This window comes from Mobula hypostoma, chromosome 15, assembly GCF_963921235.1.
Source record: "Mobula hypostoma chromosome 15, sMobHyp1.1, whole genome shotgun sequence".
NCBI lineage: Eukaryota > Metazoa > Chordata > Chondrichthyes > Myliobatiformes > Myliobatidae > Mobula > Mobula hypostoma.
The window spans coordinates 67,328,578-67,348,940 of NC_086111.1; the positions used below are offsets into that span (position 1 = coordinate 67,328,578).

Sequence of the window (20,363 nt, forward strand, 5' to 3'; positions counted from 1 at the left end):
TTAATTTATATGGGAAAATTTTTTGAGCATTCCCAGACCCAAAAAATAACCTACCAAATCATACCAAATAACACTAACATATAGTAAAGGCAGGAATGATATGTTAAATACAGAGCCTGTATAAAGTAGAAATAATGTATGTACAGTGTAGTTTCACTTACCAGAATTGGGAAGACAGCGAGCACACTGGAAGGTTCACGCATTTTTCTATCATAAAGTTCTTTGTAAGCACTCAAAACATCCTGCAAACCTGCCCTAAACCTACGTGCCCTTTCAAAATTAAAGTCATACTTTTCTGCAATCATTGCAGCACTGTCAGTCGTGCGAAAATCTCATGCAGTTCAAAGCTATGGCGGCTTGATGCTGAGGTGCTGAGTGTAGTTCCCTGGGAAGGCGCTTGGTGGCGCCACTCTCACTGCTCGGGGTGCGAGCTGCCTCTATAACGGCTCGCTGTAAAACAAACGCTGAACGCTATTTTCGCTTTTCGCCACTCTCACTGCTCGGAGTGTACGCTGCCTCTATAACGGCTCGCTGTAAAACAAACGCTGAATGCTATTTTTGCTTTTTGCCACTCTTGCTGCTCGGGGTGCCAGCTGCTTCTATTACGGCCCGCTGCAAAACAAATGCTGAATGCTATTTTTGCTTTTCGGCTTTTTTCGTAAAGCCGAAAATCCTCTTTGGATTTCTTTCGGTTAGCGAAAACAGGTACTAATGTAGGTCTTTTGTAAAAGCGAAGTGGGGTAAAGCGAACTTTCGAAAAGCGGGGGATACCTGTACAAAGATAGGTGGAGGGGCAGGTAGTGTTGAGGAAGCAGAGAGACTGCAGAAGGACTTAGATTAGGAGATGAGGTGCAAAGGGACTTGTGAGTCCTCATGCAAGATTCCCTAAAGGGAACTTGCAGGTTGAGTTGGTGGTGAGGAAGGTAAATGCAATGTTAGCATTAATTTCGCAAGGACAGGAATATAAATGCAAGGATGTAATGTTGAGGCTATATAAAGCACTATTGAGGCCTCACGGAGTATTGAGCAGTTCTTGGCCCCTTATTTAAGAAAGGATGTGCTGAAATGGGAGAGGGTTCAAAGGAGCTTCTGGAATTGAAAGTGTTATCATATAAGGAGCATTTGATGGCTCCGGGCCTGCACACATTGGAATTCAGATGAATGAGAGGGGATCTCATTGAAACCTATTGAATGTTGAAAGGCCTCAATAGAGTGCATGTGGAGATGATGTTTGCTACAGTGGGTGAGTCTAGGACCAGAGGACACAGCCTCAGAATAGAAGGAAGTCCATTTAGAATGGAGATGAGGAGGAATTTCTTTGCCAGAGAATGGTAAATCTGTGGAATTTGTTGCCACAGGTGGCATGGAGGCCAACTTGGTATATTTATATTTAAGGCAGAGGTTGATAGATTCTTGATTAATCAGAGCATGAAAGGATATAGGGAGAAAGCAGAAGACTGGTTCTGAGAGTGAAATAGATCAGCCATGGTGAAACGGCAGAGCCGACTCAGTAGGCCAAATCGTCTAATTCTGCTCCTACATCTTATGGAATAAGGTACAATTCATTGGTGACCCATTGTTACTGAAAGGGCTCTTCAGGTATAATAATCACAATGTAGTGGAATATATATAAAGAGTATATATTATTTAGTTCAATCTGAAACCAGGGTCTTGAATCTGAATAAGAGAAACCATGAAAGTGCGAGGCATTACTGTGATAAATAAGGAAGCTATATCATATGGGAATACAATGAATGAGCAGAGGCTAATATTTGAAGAATTAATACATAGCTTACATGTGATGGATATTTCTTTGAGGCAAAATAATGGCTGTGACATGGTGGAAAAGTTAGAGAAGGTACTAGAAAAAAAGGAAAAGCCTTATTACTTTAAGTGTGTTAAGTCTGAGGACTGAGAGAATTTCAGAATTCAACAAAGGGAGTATAAGGCAGGGATTCCCAACCTTTTTTATGCCATGGACCCTGCCATTAACTGAGGGATTCATGGACTCCATGTTGCGAACCCCTGGTCTAAAGCATTGATGAGGACAAAGTGGAATATGAGGTAGACTGTTATGAAACATAAAAACATGGTAAGAGCTCCTGCAGATTTGTGAAAAGTGTATGATTAGTAAGAAGTTAATATGGATCCTTTGCAAGCTGTAACAGGAGAGATTATACTGTGGAATAAAGAAAAGGCAAAGAATGATTAAAGATTATGATTTCAGGGAGGAAGGCACATTAAACATATTTTAGGCACCCGTTAGTCTCGTGAGACCATGGATTTGTGCCTTGGAAAGTTTCCAGGGCGCAGGCCTGGGCAAGGTTTTATGGAAGACTGGCAGTTGCCAATGCTGCAAGTCTCCCCTCTCCACGCCACCAGTGTTGTCCAAGGGAAGGGCATTAGGACCCATACAGCTTGGCCCCAGTGTCGTCGCAGAGCAATGTGTGGTTAAGTGCCTTGCTCAAGGATACAACACGCTGCCTCAGCCAAGGCTTGAACTAGCAACCTTCAGATCAGTAGATGAACGCCTTAACCACTTGGCCACGCACCAACACATTAAACATACGGACCTAGATTAAATGAATTGACAAAGATCTGGCAAATGTAATATAATTTGGAAACTTGAAACTCTGGATCTTGATAGGAAGAATAAATACACTTTTTATGTAGATGGTGGGGAAAGCTGAGCTTTAGATACAATTTGATCTGGATATCCTAGAGCATGAGTCACTGAAGACTTCAGTGCAATGCAGCTAGTGCTTCAGAAAGTTAACATTGTCATCATTCATTGCAAAAGGAAATGATACAAAAGTGCAGAGATCTTGGTTCAGTGCTTAGAGCACTGGTCTGACCACACCTGGAAGACTGCACCATATTGATCTCCTTATTTAGAGAAGAGTAGAAGTAGAAAATGTACAAATTGATGTCTAGATTGAGCCGATCATCTTAAGGACTCTTAACCTCAATCTACCTCATTATGATCTTGCACATTATTGTTTATCACTGCTGCACTTTCTCTGTAGCTGTTCACTTGATTTTGCATTCTGTTATTGTTTTACCTTTTTCTATCTCAATGAATTGTCTAATTATTTGATCTATGTTAACAGTATGCAAGGCAAGTTTTTCAGTATATATCGGCACAAGTGACAATAATAAACCAATTTCCATTCCAATTGAAGGAACACCAAACAGGTTAGGCTTGTATTTTCTGGATTTCAGAAGAGTTATTGGGGAGGGATGGGGCTTGATAATTAAAATGTTTAAAATCCTCCATGGGCTTGATGTGCTAGATTGGTAGGTATTCTCTCTTTAGAAAGAATCAACAAAGAACAGTAAAAAGTGTTCACATATTTAAGACAGATGAGGTGAAACATTTTCTCTTTGAGTGCGGGGAACCTTGAAGTCTGTTCTGTTGAAGGAGGTGAAAGATTAACAGATGTAGACAGGATTGTGGAGCTGAGGTTATAATCAGATCATTCAGGATCTTGTTGAAAAACAGGCTAAATTTTAGAACTCGGCATTCCACCATATGTCAATTAATCTAACCATTTTTATAAAATGGAGTTTCCCTTTCTTCACGATTGATGCTGCCCTTACCCGTATCTTCTCTATTTCCTGGCTCACCCCATCTTCCCGCCACCTTAACAGTGATAGAGTTCCTCTTGTCCTTAACTACCACCCACAACATATCATCTTCCACAACTTCTGCCATCTCCAAAGGGATCCTACCAGAAATATATCTTTACCCCCGACTCCTATGTTTCCACAGAGATTGCTCCCTCTGTGATTCCTTGTCCATTTGCCCCTCTCCCTCCTGGCACTTATCCCTGCAAGAGGCCAAAGTCCTACACCTGCCCATTCCCATCCTGCACCACTTTCATTCAAGGCCCCAAATGGCCCATCCAGGTGAGGCAACACTTCACCTGTGAATCTGCTGGGGTCGTCTGTTGTACCTGGTGCTCCTGATGTGGCCTTCTCTGCATTAGTGACACCTGTAATAAAATGGGGGTCTGCTTCATTGAGCACCTCCACTCCATCTGCCAAAGGCAGAACTTCCCTGTGGCCCAACAGTTTAATTCCGTTTCCCATTCCCATTCTGACATTTCGGTCCATGGACTCGTCTTGTGCCACGGTGAGGTCACCCTCTGGGTGGGGGAGCAATACCTTGTATTCTGTTGGGGTAGCCTCCAACCTGATGGCATGAATATTGATTTCTATGTCCAGTAAAAAAAATCCCTCTTCTCCCCGCCCCCTTCTGTTCCCCACTCCTGCCTTTTCTCACCTGCCTATCACCTCTCCCTGGTGTCCTTCCACCTTCCCTTTTTCCTATGGTCCATTCTTCTCTGCTATCATAGTCTTTCATCTCCAGCCCTTTACCTTTCCAATCCACTGGATTTCTCTTATCACCTTATAGCTATCTTTTCTCCCCTCCCCCCAGCTATTTATTCTGGCATATTCCTCTTTCCTTTCCAGTCCTGAAGATGGGTGTTGGCCTGAAATGTTAAACTGCCTGATCTGCTGAGTTCCCCCAACATGTTGTGTATGTAACCAGTTTTATAGTTTATTCAGGAGGTTGCAAGGAAAGTTGATGATGCCAAGATGATAGACATTGTCTACACGTGCTTTAACAAGGCCTTTGACAAACTTGCACATGGGAGGTTGGTCTAGACAGTTATAGGGGACTCTATAATCAAGGAGACAGATAGGCAATTCTGTGGATGCAAAAAAGGAAATATGGATGGTAGTTTGCTTCCCAGGCGCCAGGGTCTGAGATGTTTCTGGACGTATCCACAATATCCTGAAGAGGGAGGGTGAGCAGCCAGAAGTCATGATACGTATTGGTACTAACAACATAGGAAGAAAATGCGAGGAGGTCCTGAAAGAAGACTATAGGGAGTTAGGAAAGACACTGAGAAACAGGACCTCAAGGGTAGTAATCTTGGGATTTCTGCCTTTGCCACGTGACAGTGAGGGTAGGAATAGAATAAGATGAAATTGGAGCGGGGGCAGGGATTCAGATTTCTGGATAATTGGGACCTCTTCTGGGACAGGTGGGACTTGTACAAAAGGGGTGGATTACACTTCAATCCGAGGGGGACCAATATTCTTGCAGGCAGATTTACGAGAGCTCTTGGGAGTGGTTTAAACTATATGGCAGGGGGACAGAAACCAGCATGATCGAGCTGAGGATGAGCCAGCAGGTTTACAAGTAGATGATGGGTGTAACATGAATACAAAGAAGGACAAGCCAATGATTGGGTACAAATGCAGACAGCAAAGAGTTAAATTGTACCACAGAAGCAAAATTCAAAAGAGGCAAAGAATGCAGGTCAGAAAGTGCTGTATTTAAATACGTGTGGCATTCAGAATAAGGTAAATGAACTAGAGATTGGTTGGTAAATGATTTAGATAATGGAGTTGATGACTTCATGGCAAAGTTTGCGGATGATATGAAGGTAGGTGAAGGGTAGGTATTGTTGAGGAAGCAATGCGATTGTCGCAGGACAGACAAATTGGAAGAATGGACAAAAATTGGCAGATACAGAGTTGGGAAATGTATGATAATGCATTTTGGTAAAAGGAACAATAGTATAGACTATTATCTAAATGGGGAGAAGGTTCAAACATCAGAGGTGCAGAGGGACTTAGGAGTCCTTGTGCAAGACTCCCAGAAAGTTAATTTGCAGGTTGAGTCTGTGGTAAAGAAAGAAAATGCAATGTTGGCATTTATTTCAAGGGGAGTAGAATATAAAAGCAAGGAAATAATGCTGAGCCTTTATAAGACATTAATCAGGTTGCACTTAGAGTATTGTCAACAATCTTGGGCCCTAAAAAAGAAAAGGATGCGTTATCATTGAAGAGAGTCCAGAGGAGGTTCAAGAGGATGATTCGGGAATGAAGGGGTTAACATAAGAGGAGCGTTTGGCAGCTTTGGGCCTGTACTCACTGGAATTTAGAAGAATCCAGGAGGATTTCATAGAAACCTATTAAATATTGAAGGGACTAGATAAGGTGGATGTGGAGAGGATGTTTCCTATGGTGGGGATATGGTGGATGAGAAGGCAGGTGTATGGAGTTGAGTTAGGTCCGGGTTCAGCCATGATGGAATGATGGAGCAAACTCGATGGGCTGAATGGCCTAATTCTGCTCATATGGTCTTATAGATGGATAAGTTACTTGACATTTAGAATGAAGTAGTAAATTGGATTCAATGTTGGCTTAGCGGGAGAAACCAGAGGGCAGTAGTAAATGGTTCTCTCTCTCACTGGAGGTCTGTGGCTAATGGTGTGCTGAAAGGATTTTAATGTTTATATTTTAGAAGATAATGTGGAAAACTGGATCATTAAATTGGCAGATGCCATCAAGATTAGGGTCATAGTGGACAGAGAAGAAGGTTCTCATAGGTTGAAAGGTGGAAAAATTGGCTAAAAAATGCAAGAAGTTTAATGCAGACAATTGTAAGTTGTAACACTTTGGTGGGACAAACCAGGAAAGGGCTTAAACAGTAACTGGTTGGGTATTGAGGAATGAAGTAGAACAAAGTGATCTGGAAATACAGATCCATAATTCCTTGAAAGTGGTGGCACAGGTAGGTAGAGTCATAAAGAGAATTTTTGACACAATAGCCTTCAGAAATCAGAGCACTGAGTACAGGTATAAGATGTTGGTGAGGTCAAAATTACAGAGGTATACAAAATTATGAGGATATAGCTGCTACCTGGCCTACTGAGTTCCTCTAGCATTTTATGTGTGTTGCTTGGAATTCCAGCATCTGCAGATTTTCTCTTATTTACGTAAAAACATACCAACTTTATCCCCTCAGGTTGAGATAGAGCTATAGGTCATAGATTTAGGGTGAAAGGTGAAATATATTTATGGGAACCTGAGGGGCAACTTCTTCTCTCAGAGGATGGTGTGAGTGTGGATGAGCTGCCAGCAGAAGTGATGGATGTAGGTTTAATTGCAACATTTAAGACAAGTTTGGATAGGTACATGGATCAGAGAGGTGTGGTGGGCTGTGGCCTGGGTGCAGGTAGATGGGTCAAGGCAGAAAAACAGGACAGCATGGACTAGATAGACCAAGTGGCCTGGTAGCATGGAGATCAATAGATCATTGGATAATAAGGGAATTGATGTAAGTTATGGGTTAATTCAGAACAGAGGGGAAATAAATGATCACCCCTGATCTCATTGAACCATGGGGCAGGCATTACGGATTTTTCCTTGCATTTAGATTCAGATTCATTTATTAATCACTTGTATGTCGATATATACAATGAAATGCATCGTTTGTATCGACAAACACAACCTAAGGATGTTCTGGGAGCAGCCATTAGTGTCTCGAGCATTCTGGCACCAACATAGCACACCCACAATGTTCAGTGGAACAACACAAGCAGCAGCAAAAACAACACAATAACAGCAAAAGAAGCAACCAAATTTGAGCCATGACCTCAATGGGCATTACAGCTTGTCGCCATCTTGACTAGACTGGACCTATTAATTGAAGTGTTTCTTGGAATGTTAGATCAAGGCAACTAAACTTAGTCAGTGAGTCATACAGGATGGAAACAGGCCCTTCAGCTCAACTGGTCCACACCAACCAACATATCCATTAAAGCTGTAATCCCTTGAGTCACAGCAACATCCCTGTAAAACTTCTGTGCACTCTTTTTAGCATAATGACATCTTTCCTGTGATCAAAATTGAGGACAATATTCCAAATGTGACCTCACCACATTTTGTACAACTCTAACATAATGTCCCAATTTCTATGCTCAATGCCCTGACTGATAAAAGCTGCCTTCACCACCATGTCTACCTGTGACAGCACTTTCATGCAACCATGCATGTATACTCCCTGGTCCCTCTTCTACAACACTCCCCAGAACCCTACATACACTGTGAAGGTCCTACACTAATTTCTCTTCCCAAAGTACACTTCTGAGTTAAACGCCAAATCCCCCAGTTTAAGGTCCTATATTTTGTCTTTAGTTTTATATTTTCATTATATTCCCTTGCAAAATTTATAAGCTTGGCAAGTTGTAAATGGCAACTCTTGCCTAAGGTAAAGTAGCTCCACAACAAGGCAGGTGCTAAGTTAAAAACTCGGTACTGATTGGATCAGCGGAAATAATATTCTCTCACTAATCTCTTGCATTATTCCCTCAAGCAATGCTGGATATTATTTTGTGAAACCACTTGGAATAATTGGAGAACCAAGGAGCAGGACTGTCTAAATGGTGTGTGTTTCTTCACTTTGCCGGCCTATGCGCTGGGAGATGCAAAGCTGTGGTTTGTAGTGCCACCACTGGCTGAAGGCTAGAATTACAGCATGATCCAGACATAAGGAATTTGTCCCAGAGAAAATTTGTACAATAGTCACAAGTATTCCAAGTGAAAATTAGGCTTTGTTGCACATGAATATCCAAGATTTTATTACTGTGGATGTCTTGTGGTTTTGAAGATGATTCTGAAAATTTCCCATTTTAATCCCAAAAATGTATTAATGCATTGTAAGAGACTTAACAGAAAGACAATTTGCGGTGATTGAGTGTCAAATGAAATTAAAGTGTGTGTATAGAGTAAACAGACCCTTCAGGCTAAATGGTTCACACTGACCAAAATACCAGTACAAGCTAGTCCCATTTGTCTGCATTTGGCCTTATAAACCCCTCCTATCCGTGTACCTGTCCTACTGTCTTTTAAAAATTATTGTCTGTTAAGATTTTTGCAACTAGTTTATTCTACTCCAAAAACAATTTTTAAAACAATTTGTGTATTTTGTATGTTTTAAAGGGGTAGTTTAACTTTTCTGAACAAAATTACTTCCATTTAACCCATACTGTACCTGGTTGTTCTTAAAATGGATTTATTGTTTTATAAGCAACTTTTTTTCTCATGAAAACCCAAGTATGTACTCGCAACATACACAAAAGTGCTGGAGGAACAGCTATGGAGGGGAATAAATAGTTGATGCTTCAAGCTGAGACTCTTCATCAGCATTGGAAAGGAAGAGGGCTGAAGCTAGAAAAAGAAGGTGAGGAGAGTACAAGCTGGCAGATGATAAGAGAGACTAAGTGAGGGTGAAGGTGGTTAAGGGAGGGAGAATACAGTAAGAAGCTGGGAAGCGAGAAGTGGAGGAGGTGAAGGACTGAGAAAGAAATCTGATAGGCAAGGAGAGTGGACCATGGAGGAAAGGGAATGAGGAGGAGCACTGGGGGAGGTGATGCTGGAGAGAAGAGAAGGGGCGAGAGGATAACTAGAGTGAGGAATGGAACAAGAAGAGAAGGGGAAGGGGGGAGAAATTACCAGAAGTTTAAAAAAAAAACTGCTGTCCATGGCACCAGGTTGGAGGCTACCCAGATGCAGAATGAGGTGTTGCTCCTCCAACCTGAGTGTGGCCTCATCGTGGCGGTAGAGGAGGCCTTAGACTAATATGTCGGAAGGAGAACGGGAAGTCTAATTGAAATGGAAGACCGCTGGGAAATCACAACTAGTGGCGGATGGAGTGAAGGTGTTCAACAAAGCAGTTCCCCAAACCTCATCAGGTCTCATCGATTTAGAGGAGGCCACACCAGGAGCACCAGATACAGTAGATGCTCCCCAGCAGACTCGCAGGTGAAGTGCTACCATGCCTGGAAGAACTGTTGGGGGCCTTGAGTGATGTAGGGCCGGGTGTAGCACTTGTCCCACTTACAAAGATTAGTGCCAGGAATGTGATCAGTGAGGAGGGATGAGTGGACATAGAGAGTGATCGCTATGGAAAGTAGAGAGTGGTGGGGGAGGGAGTCGGAAAGATGTGCTTAGTGGTGGGATCCCATTGTAGATGGCGGAAGTTACGGAGAATGATGTCTTGTCTGTATATTAATTAGATTGATTAGCAAGTTTATTGCTAGGATTAGTATTAGAAAGCATACTAATCCTATGCTGTCTTTGGTTTGGAAGAATGAGAGCTGCTCTTATTGAAATAATATTATTTTGGTCATTCAGCAGACAGGTGCAGAGCTGAAAGGTGACTTACTTGAGATTATGTGAGAAAACTCAGATGTGACAATGCCAATTCTATTGAATATCAGAGGGAGATTGAAAAATAAATATTGATAGAAAGTTTTGAGATGAGGTGCCGTTTTGGAAGGGCAGATACTTGGTTCTATTTGTAAAAGAGAATTAGAGGCTAGAGCATTACGAGCAACTGTTTCTCTTCCCATAGCCATATAATTGTCCCTGAAATCTATAAAAATGTAATCTGTCCCACCTACCCTGAGTATTGTAACCATAAGCACTCACTCACTTTCTCCATGTATGCTTTCATAATCCAGTTATACATCTACAGTGAAACATTTTACTATGTCACTGTGCCTACATTTTCAGTGGGTTTGTTCAACATACGGTATTGGATAATCAAACATTTTTTCATCTAAATATTGAAAAATCAAAAGCATTATTTTGAACTTCCATTATAACCGCTTTTCCTAGCTTCCAATTTCTGACAGATATCCGACATTAAACCAAATTGCTTGTAACTTTATTGTCACATTTGAAGCTGAGATTAGCTTTGGAGCACACATTATAGGCGGGAGGATGCATGCGCAGCCCTCCGGTGAAAATGATATCGTATCCGTTAAATAGGGGCCGTGGACAATTCTGATTTGATGGAGACAGACGTGAAAGCACAGAGGAACATCTGGAGAAATTTCTGGAACGCAGGTTTGCTGCTGTTGTTACTGCACAATCGAGAATCTTCCGGAGGGAAGGCTTCAAAATCCCCGGCTTTGCCTGCTGTTGGCGACTGAGATTGAAGTCCAATCGTTCAGATAGAGATGGTGCTCGGTACTCGGTGTCGGAGAGCTGATCGGAGGCTCGAAGTTTTCGGACGACTCAGAGTCGGACTGTGGTCGGGCATGGCAAGGAGAGTTTTTCTTCCTTCTCCCGTCTGCGTGAGATGTGGGACATTTGAGAGACTTTGAACTTTTTACTGTGCTCATGGACTGTTCTTCATCAAGTTATCGTATTGTTGCACTCTTGTAACTTTATGTTATAATTATGTGGTTTTGTTAGTTTTTTCAGTCTTGGTCTGTCCTGTGTTTTGTGATATCACACCGGAGGAAATATTGTATCATTTCTTAATGCATGCATTACTAAATGACAATAAAAGAGGACTATGTGTCTTCATAATCTAATGCCATCGCTTAGACTTCCTATTTCTGCCTCCTCAGTACTGCTCTCTTTGCCCCAGTCGTTGCTCAGGTTCTGCAGAAATTTCCCTCTGTACCATTATTGCTTGTAGACAATTATTGCAACTTCCTCCTACCCAGTTTACCTCAGTCATAGTCCTAACTCACACTGTTGTGTTCATGGATATCAATGTGGCATTGGCAGTTAGTTAAATTCTCACCTTTATTTTCGGATCCCTCCATAGCCTTGGCCTCTCTGTCTCTGTTATCTTCTCTACCCCAACATTCCTCCTTCAAGCATGCTGCCTTGGCTATCCCTGAACTCTGATTACTCCACTATTCACCATGGCATGCTACACATTGGAATTCTATCTAATCTTTGCCACAACTCTTTTTTTAGACCAAACTTGAGGATATCTGCCTAAATATTGTATGTGACTTGCTGTCAAGTAATGTAGCTATGAAGCACTGTGGGAAGTTAAAACTGGTTAAAATTGATAATTATTTTAAAAATATTTTGTAGTGGTTTCTTAGTTTTGAATATTGTGGTCTATTTACACAAAAGCCGTCTAGATGACGCCTCTTTGAGACCATGATTATAATGCTGAAAAGAAACTGGAGAAGTTGGAAAATCAGGTATCTCTCATCATGCACAAATTACGAACAGAAGCTTGTGAATAGTAATTGCATTGTTCTTTGGATGTGCCCTGGTAAAACAAAACCTGGTTATTTGAGAGGTGTGGGAGCTGTAACCTGAAGTTTCTGTGCTTCAAAAATGGGTATTCCCTTGGTTTACGTTTCTGTTAGTTCATTTTCCTCTTTTTTTCTCTGCAGGACCGTGTCACGTTTCGGCGAATAATTGTGAAAAACAATGCAAAGAAGAGGAAGATGTATGAATCATTCGTTGAATCGGTTCCCCTGTTGAAATCACTGGAGGTACAGTTGTTTTCTTTGACCCGTACAAAACTCAGAACATTCAGTTAGCATAGTTACACTTTATGAAGCACCTTAGGAATTAATATTTAGAATTTGTGACCTGTGTAAAGTACCAGAGCAGTTGATCAAAGCTTAAATAAACAGATTATTTTTAAGGCACAATGAGGTGCAAGGGCAGAGATATTTTAAGGGAATGCGTCCGAGTGACTGGGATCCTGCAGTTGAATAATAATAATTATTATATTAATAACAATGGAGCCACAGCAGCAGGGTAAAGTTACCTCACAGCTTTAATTGCAGGTTACAGATGGCTGTGAAAACCAAGTCATTGGGTACGTTTAAAGTGGAGATTGATAGATTCTTGATTCGTAAGGGTGGCAAACGTTACAGGGAGATGGCAAGACAATGGGGGTGGAGGGAACATTTCAGCCATGATTGAATAGTGGAGCAAGCTCGATGAGCTGAATCTGTTCCTATGTCTATATTGAATCACACTTCAGTCATTAAAATTTCTGTGATATCTGTTTGATTTTTCAGCTTTCAGAAAGAATGAAGATTGTTGACGTAATAGGAGAGAGATCATATCACGATAATGAACTTATCATTAAACAGGTAAGACTTTAATTCATTATATGCGCAACCTTTATGCCATGGTTTTTAATTACTAAATAACCAACATGCAAACTTTCATGTTCAATAACTTATGTTTGATTTCCTTTTACTTTTTGGCACTCCAGTTAATCAGTCCATCAGTTAATTGGGGCAACCACCTATTTGGACAAGTCTTAAAGAACAAAAACTAATTGAAAAAATAGCCGGGATTCCCATCATTTATTTGGGACACTTGGCCACTTTACTGGGACAGGAGACTGTTGCCAAATAGTTTCTATCTAGCATCAGTCGCATGAACTTGTGAACCTGTGTAGCTGTTAGACACTACACGGTGCTTAGAGCGAGCAGATTTTAGTGTCGCTTGGATGTGTTTATGTTCAAAAGCCACTGATAGTTGGCGAGAAATAAGCAGTAAGACTATTTAGAATTGTGTTGCTCAGTGTGGTTTCAGGCATTCAGGCTTGGAGTTGCCAGAAACGATCAGGAGTGAAAAATGAAACGATTTCACTGCTTCAACAAGTTTGGAACTATGAATGTTATAATGAAAGTGAACATTTGGAGGATGCAAACCTCAAAAGCATTGTATGAAGGCAGTCCATTATCGGCACCAGGTGTCTGTGCTAATTTTTGTTCATTTACAGCCAATCAAAAGAACATGGCAGCATGTTGGTTGTCCATTGTTTCTGACGATGAAAGTGAAACCTGTGTGGTAGAGTTTTTAAAGTGGAAAAGCAATTGCATTAGGACAGTTCCATTCTCTTGACCTTGGAGCTCCAGATTCACTGGTATGAGTAGTCACAAACTGGGGTCTTCCTTGGTTGCAATGGATGACCATGACTACTTCTGTGCTTTATAATGCCCTTTAATTCTCCACAAAGCATTGCATAACCACTTTCTTGGTGGTTGAATCTCACTGTTGATCTCATCTGCCCAGTGTGCTGGAACTGACTTACCACGCTAGGACAGGCATGTCCCTATTTCACTGGGGTATGAGGCCTGCTGGCTGTTCTCACCTGGTTTAGCCCGCCTGTCACATGCAAACAGCTACTTGGAGCCACAGGTGAGAGCTAAGTGAGACCAAAGAGCTGCCCCAGAATGGACACAACAAGCCCCTTCATCAGAAGTGCGATCCCTCTCTGGATGCCCCGTACCAGGCAGTTAACACTGGATGAATTCTTCCATCGATAACTTAGGAACTCATACACAGTTTTATTGTACTGTAGTAGAATAGATAGTGTTTTAATTTGTTCTGCATTTCATTTACGTACATAATTTGTTACTCAGTTAAACAGTTTTTCTTTGTCAAACAGTTTTAAATATCAAAACTGGCTAATTGGAGCAGCTGCTTAATTGGGCCAAAATGCACTGGTCCCAATGTGTTCCAATTAACCAGAGTCCACTGTAATTGATTTATTTTCAGATTGGTCAATAGAAAACTTTTTGCACCCGTTTAATATAAGGCCCATTTTCATGTATAGGGTAGCGGAGTGGAGATGCGTCTCAACCACAGGAGGTGTAAGGTGCTCCTTCCCTCTGCTAGCCTGCAGATCACTATTAGGCAAGGTGTAGCACCTGCTCAGACCCCCCTCCACCCCCAAGATCAGGATGTCATGAAGCCATGGGAGTAGGTGGTGGTTGGTTGTATGAGCAGCTGGTGCATATCACAAATCCTGGTTATGCAACCACTGACGCCAGGCAGACAATCTCTGAAGAGTATTCACAGGCTGGGGTCACCCCTCTTGTAAAGACACTGCCCAGAAGAAGGCAACTTCAAGCTACTTCTGTAGAGAGATTTATCAAGAACAATCATAGTCCGCAGACCATGATCACCCACATCATTCAACATGGCACATAATGATGATGATGACTTTTACTTAATGAGTCTTGTTGACCTCTGAATGTGTGCATGTGCAAGCATTGAATTAGAGCCCCAGAGGAAGAGACCACATTGAGAAACCCTTTGGTTCTCCCCTCCTCCTATCCTAATTTGTTTTCTTCACCCCCACATTCCCATCAAATTCTGCCAGATTACACCTCCTATACAAAGTAGAAATTATAGTGGCCAATTAACCTAATTTTGGGATGTGAGAGGAAACTGGAGCACACAAATGAAACCCATCCTGTCAAGAGAGAGGATGTGCAGACTCCACGTAGACAATGCAACAGATTAGGAATCAAGTTGGGTCACTGGAGTAGTGAAAGCAACAGCTCTACTAATAATCCAAGGTCAGGATTGAATTTGGGTCCCTGAAGCCATGGGGTTGTGTATATGGATATTTAACAACTGTGTAATCAAGTGTGAGGGCCATTGGAGTAAACACACGGGAATTACACCACAAACTTAAAATTCATGAATTTGAAACTGAATAATATCCATCAGCGTTGAGCTAGCCGGAGTGTTTAATTGGTTTTCCAATTATTCTCTTTTGGTCCTTACTTCCAATCGTTGATTATAATAGATAGTTATTTGCACTTCCTACAAAACATACTAACACACACAACATGCTGGAGGAAATTAGCAGTTCAGGCAGCATCAATGGGGAGGAATGAGCAGTTGCTGTTTCAGGCCGTCACTGTTCAGTGTTTAAGTGAAATTTGGATTGGCGCATGGGTGGTAGGGATATGGAGGGCTATGGTCCATATGCAGGTCGATGGGAGTAGGCAGTTTAAATGGTTTCAGCATGGATTAGATGGGCCATTGCTGCATTGTACTTTTCTATGACTATGAAGAACTAAGGATTATGATTTAATATAGCATATTTTTCACAGCAATCGTAAATTGAATCCACCATTGTACATTTAATACGCAAGACAGGTGAAGTTTTAATTTTCTATTTGTGGATTTCAGTCAAACTTGCTCACAGTTTCTGTCACGGTATGGCTGTGAGGTTAAGATACCTCTCACTTTTTATCACAGATTGCAGAAACGGAAGGGCGTTAAAGAAATTACAGTGAAATTGAAATATGAGGACTATTTTGCAGCAATGAAAAGGAGATTTGTCTATGTGGTGGTTTCCAAAACCTCAACATGTCTCAGTGTGATTTGTAACCAAATTAGTAATTTTGAAATATGGTGTAGAAAACAGCAACTAATTAGCACACAGGAAACAGTATCAAAATAATTAATCCAATGTTTTGTGTTTGGTGTTACATACATTTAGAATGGGCCTTGAGGAAAATTCCTCTGTTTTTTTAAATATGGATAGTTTTTTTCAACCACCTGATATATGAACAGCCAGCAGCCCCGCATTGGACTGCCAGCCTAGATAGGCTGAATGCATGCAGGCATTTTCCCCGCAAGCTGAGAGAGACTAGAACTAAAGGCCGTAGGATTAGGGTAAGAGGTGAAATATTTAGACCATAAGATATAGGAGCAGAAGTATGCCGTTCGGCCCATTGAGTCTGTTCTGCCACTCAAATCATGGGCTGATCTAATTCTTTGAGTCATCCCCACTCCCCTGCCTTCACTCCATACCCTTTGATGCCCTGGCTAATCAAGAACCTATCTCTGGCTTAAATACATCCAATGACTTGGCCTCCACAGCCGCTTGTGGTGACAAATTCCACAGATTTACCACCCTCTGACTAAAGTAATTTCTCCGCATCTCAGTTCTAAATGGACGTACTTCAATCCTGAAGTTGTGCCTTCTTGTCCTAGAATCCCCTACCATGGGAAACAACTTTGCCATATTTAATCTGTTCAATACTTTTAACATTTGGAATGTTTCTATAAGATTCCCCCCCAATTCTCCTGAACTCCAGGGAATACAGCCCAAGAGCTGCCAGACGTTCCTCTTACGGTAACCCTTTCATTCCTGGAATCATTCTCATCAATCTTCTCTGAACCCTCTCCAATGTCAGTATATCTTCTGAGGGGGAACTTCTTCACTCAGAAGGTGGAGTGAGTGTGGAACGAGCTGCCAGCAGAAGTGGTGGATGCAGGTTCAATTACAGCATTTAGGAGAAATTTGGGTAGATAAGTGGATGAGAGAGGTATGGAGGTCTGTGGTTCAGGTACGGGTAAAGGGGACTGAGCATGAGATTCTGAGGATGCTGGGAATCGAGAATAACATATACAAACTCAGCAGGTCAGGCAACATCTATGGAAATGAATAAGTAGTTGATGTTTCAGTCCGAGACTCTTCTCAGCCTGTAGTGTTGACTGTTTATCCCTCCCCATGATGCTGCCTGACCTGAGTTCCTCAAGCATTTTGTGTGTTACTCTGAATTCCCAGCATCTGTAAAACCTCTTGTCTTTATGAAACATAACAGTAGTTTCTTTGGAGTGGGTGGAAGAAATCTTTGAATCGATTACACAGTGATCAGAACATACTGTTGACAATATCCTTGAAAACTAAAGGAATGCCAAACTCCAACTTATTGATTAGTTCATCATTTGAACATTGCCCATTATATCTGGCAGAGCAGAATGAATCAGTGTCGACTTTCCCAACGGGCAGTTTATTTTTGCATAGGAAATGAGAGAGCTTGGCTTTTGGAACTTGTCCCAAGTCCGAGCATCGTGTACATCTTCTGAGAACCTTGGCTATGTAGGTTATTGATTTCCCTGTCTGGACAACACTATTTACCTATCACCTTTCACATTTTGTGATACCTCAGCCAACATAAAATTGTGACTTCCCATTTACAGCCTTTAGAGCAGGGGTTCACAACCTTTTTTCTGCCATCGACCAATACCATTAAGCAAGGGCCGCAGGCTAGAAGCCTCTGCTTTAGAGGGATTGACTGCTGGATTTTCACCATATTTTGTGGAGTGGAGAATTCCTCCAGATTTTTACTCTTAAGTGGCCTAGCTTTTGCGATCTAAAGTTTCTTCTGAGATCAAGAATGAGGCATAAAATGTGTTGTTTACAATTGTTTTAAGTATTACAAGAGCAAAGAAAAACAAGAAATGTCGAGAGAACAAAGACCAGACTAAAAAGTAGACATCTATATACTACTAAAATTCTCATGCTCTGTTTGTCTGTTTGTGACCTCCAATTAGCCCAAACGGTGCATTACAGTGGCACTTTTTTTTGACTAAACCGACTTAAAATGCGCTAACTTACAGAATGCATGCAAAGTTCAGGGTTATATATTCGTATAAAATTGCTCACTCGTTCATCAACAGACCCCGCTTTCCATAATCCGAGCCGATTCCAGCTTTAATGGAAACCGTGAAGTGACACCACGATGCATGCAACGGCCAGCCTCAGCAGCATCTCACGATGCTCACAGCAGCGACACCAACTGCAGAAAAAGGGCAGGGCTATCACGTCCATTTAGGAGAGTGCCAACCACATCATCAAGAAAAATCAGCATCCTGGAGGCTTTGGTGTTACTGCTTCGTATCTTCTATCAAGCATCAGGGTGAAAAAATATGGGCAGCCTAATTATGCTGCATGGAAAGAGAAGGGGGACATGATGGTCAAGAGATGATGCCAAACGTCGTCGGGAAGCGGCAAAGAGAGGGAGAGAACAAGAATCGGATGAGGCCAGGGCCGCACGACTCCAGGATCAGAGAGGAAGAACAAATGGTAGAAGCGATGAAGAGACGAAGGATGAAAGGGCTGCGCATCTCCAGAATGACAACAACTGCCAACGAAGTCACTGTCATTGTACCGAACAGCACCGAACCTGAAGCAAGATCACGACAGAGGAGCTATATTTGTCTTGCTTATCCATCTTTCTTCTTTAATAAACTGAGTTTTTCTTCTTTAATTTCCAAAGCAATCACATCAGACTGCACCACCTTTCTCCCAAAGGGTGCCCCAACAGGTCACCGGGTTCTCTAGTTGTCTTCTGATACTGAGACTAGATAGAGATAAAAAAAAATTACATTGTTAACAGTTAACCTATTAGATAGCCAGATCCATGTGGTTTGACACCTGCTGCTGAAAACTTAAGAAGATTCTAGAAAAATACAGAAGCAATTGTACTATAATTACTGGAAAATTCACTGAACAATTAATATACAGTGGATTCCCGTTAATTAGCACACATCAAGACCAGTACATTTTGGCCCAATTAAGCGGCTGCTCCAGTTAGCCAAAGCTTCATGGAAATAATTAAAAATATTTAAAAACTACTGTTTAACTAAAATATTATGTATTTAACTAAAACGCAGAACAAATTAGAACACTACTATTATCTCTACAGTACTATAAAATTGTATAATAGAAATCCATGTAATATACGTTGCCATGTTCTTTTGATTGATTGTAAATGAACAAATTTAGTGCTGATGCCTAGTGCAGGTAAAGGACTACCTTCTTACAATGCTTTTGATGATTACATCCTCCAAATCTTCATTTTCATTGTCACATTCAAGGTGATTGTTGGTAGCTTCAAATTCTTCGTCGTCCCTAACTTGTTGAAGTAGTGAAATTATTCACTCATTTTCACTACTGGCTGTTTCTGGCTTCTCCAAGCCTGAATGCTTGAGAATGCAGTGTGCAAAACCAATCTAAATTGTCTTACTGCTTGTTTATTGCCAACTATCAGAGACAAAATCACAGTTTTTTTTAATGCAAACATAAGCAATGGGCTCCATGTAAAAAACTGTTCCCTCTAAACACGGTATAATGTCTGATGGCCACACAAGTGCACGTGTCTGATGCTAGTTAGAAACGGTTGGCAACAGTTTTGCATAGTATCCCAAATAAGTGAAGTGAATTCCGGCTATTTTCTTGATTGTTTTTTGTTCATTAAGAGTTGTTCCAAATAAGTGGCTGCTCTGATTAACCGATGGCCCAATTAACTGGAATCTACAATATGTAGGTGATTATAAAAAAAATTACAAGCTAGATTAGATTATGAGGACATGCAGTCCTCTTTTATTGTCATTTAGTAATGCATGCATTAAGAAATGATACAATGTTCCTCTGGTGAGATATCACAAAACACAGGACAGACCAAGACTGAAAAAACTAACAAAACCACATAATTATAACATATAGTTACAACAGTGCAACAATACCATAACTTGATGAAGAACAGTCCATGAGCACAGTAAAAAGTTCAAAGTCTCTCAAATGTCCCATATCTCACGTAGACGGGAGAAGGAAGAAAAACTCTCCCTCCCATGCCCGACCACAATCCGACTCTGAGTCATCCGAAAACTTCGAGCTCTGATCAGCTCTCCGACACCGAGTACTGAGCGCCATCTCTGTCCGAACGATTCGACCTCCTTCTCGGTCGCCAACAGCAGGCAAAGCCGGGGATTTTGAGGCCTTCCCTCCGGAAGATTCCCGACCGCGCAGTAACAACAGCAGCGAACTGGCGTTTCAGAAATTTCTCCAGATGTTCATCTGTGCTTTCACGTCTGTCTCCATCAAATCAGAATTGTCCACAGCCCCTATTTAATGGATATGATATCATTTTTCACCGGAGGGCTGCGCACGCGCGGTGCGCTGCTCTCTCTCCTCCTGCTGCTCCTGTAAACTTACAGGAAAAATAACAATTCTGCATCCTAATCCAACAAGAAGGAAAGTCGGGCTATTGTGGGGCAGTACAGTAGTGTAGCGCCAGCTGTTAGATCGGGGTTCAATTCCAGTTTTAAGGAGTTAGTACTTTCTTCCTGTGACCCTGTGGTTTCCTCTGAGCACTCTTGTTACCTCCTATATTGCAGAAAGA

At 41.5% G+C, this 20,363-nt stretch overlaps 1 protein-coding gene across 1 annotated transcript in view; it reads left to right on the forward strand.

The window, feature by feature from the left end:
• Positions 1-20,363, forward strand: part of prkar2aa (protein kinase, cAMP-dependent, regulatory, type II, alpha A) — a 373,389-nt gene that overhangs the window by 339,564 nt on the left and 13,462 nt on the right. The window contains exons 13-14 of the mRNA XM_063068220.1: positions 12,015-12,116; positions 12,654-12,728. Coding sequence (XP_062924290.1) covers positions 12,015-12,116; positions 12,654-12,728 — 177 coding nt within the window. The remainder of the gene's footprint in view (positions 1-12,014; positions 12,117-12,653; positions 12,729-20,363) is intronic.